The sequence below is a fragment of the Hemibagrus wyckioides genome, linkage group LG21, assembly GCF_019097595.1.
Source record: "Hemibagrus wyckioides isolate EC202008001 linkage group LG21, SWU_Hwy_1.0, whole genome shotgun sequence".
Lineage (NCBI taxonomy): Eukaryota > Metazoa > Chordata > Actinopteri > Siluriformes > Bagridae > Hemibagrus > Hemibagrus wyckioides.
The window spans coordinates 7,301,720-7,312,096 of record NC_080730.1 but is presented as its reverse complement, the minus strand read 5'-3'; the positions used below and the strand labels follow the sequence as shown (position 1 = coordinate 7,312,096).

The 10,377-nt window shown below is 39.7% G+C and overlaps 1 protein-coding gene across 6 annotated transcripts in view; it reads right to left on the bottom strand.

Moving 5' to 3' along the window:
* Positions 1–8,055: 8,055 nt before the first annotated feature.
* Positions 8,056–10,377, bottom strand: part of pcbp4 (poly(rC) binding protein 4) — a 94,347-nt gene continuing 92,025 nt past the window's right edge. For 5 of the 6 annotated variants that reach the window (XM_058373484.1, XM_058373480.1, XM_058373481.1 and 2 more), the window contains one exon: positions 8,056–9,187. In XM_058373484.1, coding sequence (XP_058229467.1) covers positions 8,839–9,187 — 349 coding nt within the window. In that variant the 3' untranslated portion in view covers positions 8,056–8,838. Of the gene's footprint in view, positions 9,486–10,377 lie in introns of all 6 variants that reach the window. The other variant, XM_058373485.1, reaches the window with a different exon arrangement.

Genomic DNA, 10,377 nt, shown 5'->3' with positions numbered 1-10,377 from the left:
ACAAAAACAGATTTGAATGCAGAGCCTTATGCTGAATTATTGTGTTGATGTATACTCATTATTCAGACAATAAAAGTGGATCTCGGGAATTATTAAATGGTTATACCACAGTGCTGCTGAATTCTCATTGGTTGGGATTCTGTTATAGCTCAGCTTACAGTAAATATCTGATCATTTTCATCAACCTAAATGACCCAGGTGGACTGGTGGTTTAACAATCAGTCACAGAAGCAGGGTTATAGCTCAGTCACTTAGGATAGGTTATCGTTAGGTTGTTGATCGGAACCTTGTGGTTCGAGTCCCAGCATTGCCAAGCTGCCATTGTTGGGCAATTGAGCAAGACATTAAAACCCTCTCTGCTCCAGGGGCGCTTTATCATAGCTGCCCCTGCGCTCTAACCCTCAGCTGGGATATGCGAAGAAAAAAGAATTCCACTGTGCTGCAATGAATGTATGGTGGCTTCTACTTCTAAACCAGCACAATAAGGAAAAAACATCCATCATATGGTGCAGTGGTGGCTCAAGTGGTTAAGGCTCTTGGTTGTTGATCGGAAGATCTGGATTTAAGCCCCAGCACTGCTAAGCCCCTGAGCAAGACCCCCAACCCCCCTACTCTAGGGGCGCTGCATCATGGCTGACCCTGTGCTCTGACACCAACCCCCCAAGGATGGGATATGCAAAGAAAGAAATGCAGTAATGAATATGTGACATATCTGTTTTTACAAAAGATATTAAGAGATGTTATTGATTGAATTTCCATTCTGAACAACTCTTTAAATGAAGGTCATGAGCAGTCAGAATAGAGCATTACTGACGGATTCAAATGTGTTTTTGTTGTTTATTTAGTAAAACTTTACTAAGCTGATGTTAGTAAATACTTTGTCCAAATTGTGGCATGAAGTAATATACACAAGCTGTTTATTTTTTTCATAAGATGCTTAGTTAAAAGGTATAGCTAATCCAACTGATCCAACCCAGCTACTGAGGGGGTTAACTCTCAGAGCCGGTCCTAAGGGTGTTTTGTGTCTGATTATCTGATGAAGATGTTTTAACGATAAATCTGTGGTTAAAGGAAACTGCAACGTTCTCCATCCTGGTCTGTGCAGAAAATTGGCTCGCGGAAACAAACATTGTTCAAAGTGAGCTTGAGGTAATGAGGAGATTTTTTTTCTTCCTATTAATGTTTTTGTTTAGATTCCATCAGTGGGAGTAGTGTATTTGTAGCTATTTGCGTATTCGAGTGATATTCTTTTATTACCTCGTTGTCTGCCATCTTTGGTCTCAACGACACTAAATCGGCTGCTGGTGGTTTTTTCGATTTTCGAAACAAATTCTTTTATCATGTGTGATTTTTGTCTGCAAGCAAAATAAACAAAACCAATTTTCATACACGACAGCATTCCTTCTGGGAGAAAGACAACTATCGAAAGAATACGAGGTGCAAATGGCACTGATGCGGGGGGTTAAGCGGGGAAGAAAACACTGACTTAAAAATGACTAGCTATAAAGTGTCTGTACATCGAATAAGCCAGAGAAATACTTTCCATCTCAAAGCATCACTACAGCCGTGTCATTATTTTTAGATCTCTTAAGGATACTCATGACTAAGCAGGAGCCTTGAATTGAGCATGAATGACTAAGAGGATTTATTGAGTGAAAAATGAAGAAAAATCTGAATGGATTTTTGTAATCACAGAGGGAAAAAAAAAAGCAGTGTTCAGAAGCATAAGTGTAATCGATAAGAAATAATAATAGAAAAATGTCCAAACCGCCAGGACGTCCAACCTTCAGCAATGAGTGAATGAGATCACTCACGGCTTTAGCGGTAGATCATCATTTCTAACATTAGACAGCAGCTTCTTTATTTTATGATCATATTCAGTACCCATAACCTCCCTCTTCTTCTCGTCATTCAGGAGCCTATAGGCAAGTCATCAATCACAGCAACACGCTCGCACAAAATGGTAAATTCTCTACCATGCCATCCATAACGCAGCAGCCTGCTTTGGATCTCTCTCGCCTTTCCCTAGTGTTTCATGTGCTCCTTTAGTCTTGCACTGAATTAAAAGTACAGCACGGCGTCTTTGCACCCTGGCTCGTGCTAAAAATAGAACCGTTCTTGGCACTTAGCAAAACACTTCTCTCCAAAATGTATGACAATCCACATAATAAGGAGAAAAAAAAAAGGCCAGCTTATGATGAAAGAAAGTGCAAGCCAAAAATCGAATCATTTCGGGGGGGGAGAGGTGCTTTAGACAAAATTTGAACCCCCTGCTTGTAAGATACTGTATGTGAAACACTTGTAAGGTGGTTGATGGTTTAATTAAAAATGTTTAGTTTAGTAGGGATGTTTAAGGCTAGTAGGGATGTGTTAGCTTAGTGGTTAAGGTGTTGTACTACTGATCAGGTGGTTGTTAGTTTGAATCCCAGGTCCAGTAAGCTGCCACGGCTGTGCCCTTGAGCAAGGCCCTTAACCCTTAGTTGCTCAGTTGTATAAAAAAATGTAACAAAAATGAAAGTCACTCGATCTGGATAAGGGTGTCTGCTAAATGCTGTAAATGTAAATGAACAAGTAATTAATGTCTGTCTGTAGCACTTATCCGATCTATGCTCGGGTCACGGGGAGCCTGTGTCTACCTCAGGCGTCATCGGGCATCAAGGCAGGATACAAGCTGGATGGAGTGCCAACCCATCTCAGGGCACGCACGCACACTGTCACACACTATGGGCAATTTAGAGACTCCAATCAGCCTAGAAGCATGTCTTTGGACTGTGGGAGGAAACCCACCAAGCACGGGGAGAACATGCAAACTCCACATACACAGTGAGCAGGAGCGAGACTCGAACCCAGGACGCTGGAGGTGTGAGGTAACCACTAAGCCGCCTGTAACTAATGTTTCACATGAAAATTGTACTTTTTTTTCTCCTTAAACTGCATCAATTTTTTTAATAATGCTACACAAACTTTCTAATATGCTTTAGAAAACAAGTGTGACTGTAATCTATAAGACAGACCAAAACCTTTGTTTCAATATAAAGCCGAATGCGGTAATGTTATGAAGCCAGCCATTTTTGCGGTATCATTTGAAGTGTGGTGAAAAAAGCCGGAACAAGAACAAAACTGGAAAAAAAACTCTTTTGTTTTGTCTTAATTTATATTTAGAGGTTTATGGTCAAATCCGTTTTGGGTAATGAAAATAAATTTTCAGAAAAGTTCAGAAATCCTGAAATTCTCATTTAAAATAATTGACATTTTGATGGTGTGACTGTGTTATTGCATCATAAAACATAACGGACAATCTGTTTACCACATGAGATGCTTCTAATTTGCATATTTATGCATTTGTTAGAAATGATAGGATGTTCTGATTCTAAGTCTGTTTGTTTGCTTTTCTGGATTGCAATCTGCAATCTCTTGATGCTTTTGATTCCTGTCTATCCTCCAATGAACAATCGTGTCCATGTTCCCTTATTTTTGATTTATTTATTTATTTGCTTTATTTCGCCTTTGATTGATTGATGGATTTGGTCAAAACTTTCTGGTTTCGTTTGCTCTGTGGACATCGATAAAACTACGTATTTGCCTCCAGCTCTGCGCCGTTCAGGACAACATAAGGTTAAACTGCTGCTGAAGCACACCAACAATATCTATAGCTGAGGTTGAGGAACTGTTCGGATTCTAGCATTTCTACCTCTGACGATTTTCGTCCAGTTGTTCCCACAGTTGTAAAGAGTGATTATCCGAGTTGGTGTAGTCAACCCAGTGCAGTCTGGCCATTTTTCTCTGACCTCTCCCTTATTAAGAAACCATTCCCACCAACAGAACTGCTGCTTACTGGATGTTTTTTTGTCTTTTGCACCACTTAATATGCATAAAATGTGTATGTGAAAATCAGCAGTTGCTGAAATATTCAAACCGGACACCAATGCCACAGTTAAAGACACCAAGATCACAGTTTTTCCCTTTTCTGATGTGAACATTAACTTAAGCTCTTGACCTACATGATTTTTACATTGTGCAGCTGCCTTGTGATTAGATCACTGCATGAGTAACCAGGATGCAGGTCTTCCTAATAAAGTGGCTAGTGAGTGTATATAGGAGTCATTTCATCAAGCATTGTTCATAGGACCACTTTGTGTGTGTGTGTGATAGATAGAGAGAGAGAAACTTAGCTCTGCTTTCTTTTTTAACAGATCAACTTGTCCACTGATCACTTTTCTTTTTATTTGGCTGAAACGCCGACCTCTGCTTTTAATCCCAGAACTACCCTCACAGTTTAGAGGCCTATTCTCATTCTCCACCACTCAGTTCTTTCCAGTTTATGACTCTGTCGATGGTGCCAGGTCCCATTTATGTCGAGCGGAGGCTCTCGACAGCTGAGAGGCCCTCACCGTGTAATTAGCGGCTTCCATTTCAGGCCTCCTTTGTCTCCAGCTTGTCTTTAATTGCTGGTAAATTGTAATTATTATTCTAAACAACGCCGGGATGAGGTTATTGCCGGGCTAAATTGCTCAGCGACTTTTCCAGCTTTTGTCTTGGGACGCTCTTCGAACTCGAGACGGAGGACATCGGTTACACAGGCACGGGTGGAGCCGAACAAAGTGCTCTTCTTCTGCAGGATGCATCGAATGATTGCATATGTAGTCAACTCCAGTGTGTTTTTACTTGACACAGGCAGTGGTGCAGGGTTATCATTACACCCCCCTCAGCTCCCTCTACATACACACACACACACATACAAACCACACACACACACACACACAGGATAACCCCTTCACGCCGCCTGGAAGAATTTGTTTGCATTTGAGCAGCTGTTGAAGTGTGAGCTTATTCATAGCAGGCTTTCATCTCGGGCGTTGTCGCGCTGTCTTTGTCTCTTTTGTGTCTGCACGGCAGGACGGTTGGGAGTCTATGCAGGGGATAAACATTAAAGGAAAAGTTTGGCTATTTTAGAAATCAGTTTACCTTCCGGCTTTTGTATTTTTAATTTTTGCATACTGACATATTTTGATGTAAAAAAAAAATCTTTTCTTTCAGAAAGATCTGTAAAAATTCCACCGTTAGTTTTTATTGCTGTCTATCAGTCCGGATTATTTCATATATACTTAAGCCATATTGCATATGTGTGTGTAAAGCACAAACAGACCTCAAAGCATCATTCCACTTATTTTGATTTACTAATAAATGACAGCAGAAAGTAGATGAGGATTAGGATTTGGATAAGGTAAGGTGGAAAAGGCTGAGAGTGCAGCTCAGTGGGTCTGAAAATGCTGAAATTATTAATGAATGAAATTAATCCTAATGAATTTAATCCAACCCTTAATAACTGAAAAACAGCTCATTCATAACGTGAATTTAATGTGTTCTGATGTTGATGTGAAAAATGAGGCATTTGGAAACCTCTGAAGAAGTGAGCGATGAAACACTTTGTCGTGTGTTATAGGAAAATAATCAGTCAAGGGGTTGGTGTGGAGCGTGTGTCCGAAATTGTGTACTGTAACTACTGCATTCGATTCAGTGCCTATTGCAGTTGATTCAGTCCCTACTGCATTTGATTCAGTAGCTACTGCAGACTATAACATTTGATTCAGTGCCTACTGCAATTGAATTAGTAGATATTGCATTTGATTCAGTGGCTGCTGCAGTCGATTCAGCAGCCATTATATTTGATTCAGTGCCTACAGCAGTTGAATCAGTAGATATTGCATTTGATTCAATGTCTACTGCAGTCGGTTCAGCAGCCATTATATTTGATTCAGTGCCTACTGCAGTCAATTTGGTAGATATTGCATCTGATTCGGTAGCTATTGCACTCGATTCAGGAGATATTGCATTTGATTCGGTAGCTACTGCACTCGATTCAGGAGATATTGCATTTGATTCGGTAGCTACTGCACTTCGATTCAGTAGATTTTGCCTTTGATTCTGCCAACTGCAGGCGAATCAGTAGATATTACATTTGGGTCAGTCCCTACTGAATTCGATTCAGTAGCTACTGCTTCGCTGTGTTACAGTACTTACTGATCAGTATACGTGTGGAGAATGAATACAACTCGGACATACTACGTCCACCATGTTGGTATTGTCATGTGATTTATGATATCATAATAATCATAATTTTTTTCTTTGCAAAAACTGCAACTGTTTATTTATTTATTTATTTATTTAAACAATTTAATCAGTTGTTAAACAAGTATGGCTTAACCATGAGGAACAATGTTTAATACCTATAGCACTCACACTTAAAAAGAGCTGACTTGCTGCCTTCTGCCATATTTGATTGACAGCTCTTCTGCTTCCGTCCTGTTGCCTTATGGGGTAGCACAGTGTCATTGTCCTATTCATTCCATACCACGGAGTCTCGGTGGAAGCTGTAGGTCTTTCAGGTATTTCTCACCTACAGTTTTATGAACACTGATCATTCAGACATGGTGCTCTTTGATGTATACTGCTATAACAGGGATATTCAGACACAATTACTGATCATGTCCCTTCTTCTAAAACCACAACAAATTACCAAATATTACACATTTTAAACGATTGAACGCCACATTGTACCTTTTATCCATTTAATGCTGTGGAACGACCATGAAATGTTATGTCATAGCAGCTAGAAATGACCTTCCTTCTCCAGTCTGTCTTTTTTTTAACATGACAAAAAATTTCAGAAAACTTTAACTCAAGCACCGACACTGGAGACTCCTTCCAAAAAAAAAAAAAAAAAAATTACTACCCAAGTGTCTTCTAGCAACTATTATATGTTTTTTATTTATTTATTTATTTATTTTTTGTTATTGTATATCAATGTTTTATTGGAGTGAGACTATTATATAGCTATTATATTAATCAACACACGCGTCAATCAAATATTGATCAACAAATTCTAACCAATCAGAGCGTTCAGCAATTCTGTGATATAGAATAGATATACACAGTCATGTTACACATATCAGAGAGGTGTCTGTTGTTTTTAAACCTAAGAGAAACAAGTAGACTGAAAAGTACTGAAAAAATAGCAAAGCAAAGGTGACTTTTTAGCTTTTGTCACAGTAAGTTTTTTTTTCTATTTCCTTTAAATACAGCAAAAAGCTTAGACCGTGTTAGATTTCGGAACCTTAATTGACATAACGATGATCAACAAAACGGAAGAATCAAGTTAATACAGTATGGTTTTATTCATTTGTATGGCATTAATGAATGGAGCAAAATCAAGAGTCACACACACACATGTGCCAGGCTCAAACCCGGGTGCAAATTAAAAAAAAAAAGAAGAAAAGAAAGAATCAACAACAACAACAAAAAAAAAACCCGAACATTTACAGAAAGTAGTCAAGCAGTTGAACATTTCACACTCAAATTTTGGCCATAGTGGAATTATCACGTTCAAGTGCAATGTCGCATGTCATAGAGCAATGCATGTACCGTTTTTTTTCATACAGTATAAAGTGGTGGTTACTGTGTGTTAATGTCTGGAATGAGATAATGGATAGAATACAACAAATATATAGAATGTATATGTGTATATATATATATATTTATATATATCTGTGTATATATAATGGCACGGTTCAATATCTGTGCTCAGCCTCGTCGCTCGCTTTTTCGGCGTAGTCCTTTAACCCGGCGTCGGGTTACTCAGAGCTGTCGATGAGGCGTGACACAGGAAACCTCGCTGAACCACCGAGAGATGTTTTGCATAGACGCCAAGTTGAATTCATGCAAATGACTATGTGTGGCGTTAGAAGAAAACGTAAAAAAAAAAAAACAAAGGAACACGTACACAGGGTCGAGATTTACCACATCGAACGGATGAATCTGTGAGGAATCGTGGCCATGTTCTGTCCATAAGATCTGGCTTTACAAAAATAAGTGAGTTATATTCATATATTTATTCAAATGAAATAAAAGAAGAGGACGTATTCAAGGTCTATGTGAGCGAAGGTATTGTTAATGAAAACAGTCATGATTACAAGAGCTACAGTTGATGCACATTGATGTCCAGGTCAATGAGTAAAATGAAAATGTTCAGTCCAGTATTGCTTTTGTTTTACTGTGTGTGTGTGTGTGTGTGTGTGTGTGTGTGTGTGGCCTTTCTATTCTCTCTCAGTGAAAAAGGCCCTAGTCACATCTCCATAAATGAAGAGTGAGAATCTTTATATCTGTGAGTGGCGACAGCTGTCGTCATGGAAACCATTGATCGTAAAACATAATAAATAAAATAAATAACCCATCTTTTAACAAATGTGACGAAACATTTTAAAAAAACGGAACAAAAAAAAAAACAACCAACACAAAGCGAGCATTTGAACCTGTCAACTTCTTAAAAACCTTTTTTTTTTTCCGATTTTTTTTCTTTGTAATATATAGTTTAGAGTATTAAAAAAATGAGAAAGTTTGTATACAGAGGCATACACAGATCTCGTTGTATAAAAGCTGATACAGAAGTGTTTAGCATCAGTCACCAGTGTCTCATCGTATAAAGTCTTTTGCGGGAATACGGTGTAATCATTAATAAATAAGAGCGGACGACAGACGAGTATTAGGATCCGGAGAAAATTTTGGGTTAGGAAGAAGCTATGGCTTTAGAGGCTACATCAGCCAGGGGGGGGGACAAAAAAAATAAGAAAAACATAAATACAACTATTTTAAATACACTAGTGTCCTAATGTCTTAGTAGAGTCAAGTTCAGGACAAGCTATTTAACAAGCTAAATCAAAACGAAACAAACAAAAAGAAGGGTAAAGTCTTTTTAAACTACATGGCTACCACAGGTAAAAGTAGAGGAGCTCCTCGCTTTGCTTAAACAGAGGTGAGATTTTGTCTCTTTCAAGACGAGGGTCAGTACGGCGCGAACTTCTGGCGCTCGGGTTTCTTGATGCCGTTGGCTGAAGAGATCTTGGCTGTGTAGGATGCCAGGGTAGCGTGGGCTGGAGCGGCGGCGGCGGCGGCTGCTGCTGTGCCGGCGGGAGCCGAGAGTGCCAGGAAGGGGACGGATTTCATTCCCAGGAGGCTGGAGAGGGGGAGGGCATAGGGGGCGCCCAGGATTGGAGCGTGGGGCAGAGCGCCCATCGCTGCCAGGGCTGCGGCGGAGGACGAGGCAGGGGAGGCGGGCTGGGTGAAGCTCATGTTCAGCTCTACGGGGCTCGACATGGAGGAGGACTGGGCGGTGGATTTGGCGGTCTCTAAACTGTACAAGGAAGGAGGGGAGAGGAAGGGTGGAGAGGAAGAGGTGTCGGGAAGGACAGGTGGAGGGACAGGGGGAGGGGAAGGGAGCCGGATGGAGAAGGGTTAGAAGGTTAAATAAAAGACATGTTAAAGAAAGAATTCAAATAAAATAGAAGAAAACAAATAAAAAAAAGGAAACAAAGAAAAAAAATCATAAGAGAGGTGTGTTTTGCTGGAGGTTGCAACAGATTATTTGAGGGGGGACCTTGGCACTCATGGGGGAGGTGCTGTTTAATTCGGGGTGATGGCTCGGGTAGGGGCTTAGGGAAAGGAAACAGAATGATTTTAAATTCATTAGGACTTCCTCGATCCACACTCGGTGGAAAAGACAGCAAATGCATTTGGCAATATGCTATCCATTGCGAATGCAACTGAAGACGTGCGTTTGTGGTTGTTTTTGTTTTTTTATTCCGCTTTAGGGCATATCCTGAAATTGGCATAGCACAAGGTCAACGGGTGATAAGAAAGAAACAGGGTGTGTTCAATATGCAGAACTTTCTGATGCAACACACTGTAACGCTGCATCTTTTGAAGGATGGGTGGCGTCCTTAGCCTGGATTATGAGACGTGAATAAAAACGGCAGGATGAAAGTGTTTGATTTAATCGACTCATTAATGAAACATTGTTGAACTACGACGCTGGATTCACTGACTGGCTTAAAATTACTTTCACGGTACTTTTTAACCTTCTCAGAAGTTTACGGCTCAGAAGTTTACCCTTTTCAGGAGTCTAAGAAGCTCCACTGAAAACCGGAATCTTTCATAATTGCATTCAACTTTGAGTAGCACTTTTATTTATAGTATGGTAAGTAACTGGTAAATAATAGGGTAATGTGGTGAGGAGCTATTAATTATAAGTAACTATGTGGTAAGTAGCTAGTATCTAATAGGTAGGTATGTGGGGAATTAGCTTGTATTTAATGAGGAAATTTGGGGTAAACTACTGTTCAAACGTTTGTAATCACTTGGACATTTCCTTGTTTTCTAATTCAAAAACATAAAAATAATCAGATGATTCTTAAAGAAAGATCTACATTTTCTCATAGAGGCCCATTATGAACAACCCTGAGTCCTCTGTTTCAATCTTATGTTCGCTAATCCAAGTTTAATCGTTTTATAAGGCTAACTGCTCATTAAAAATCATTTTTGCGA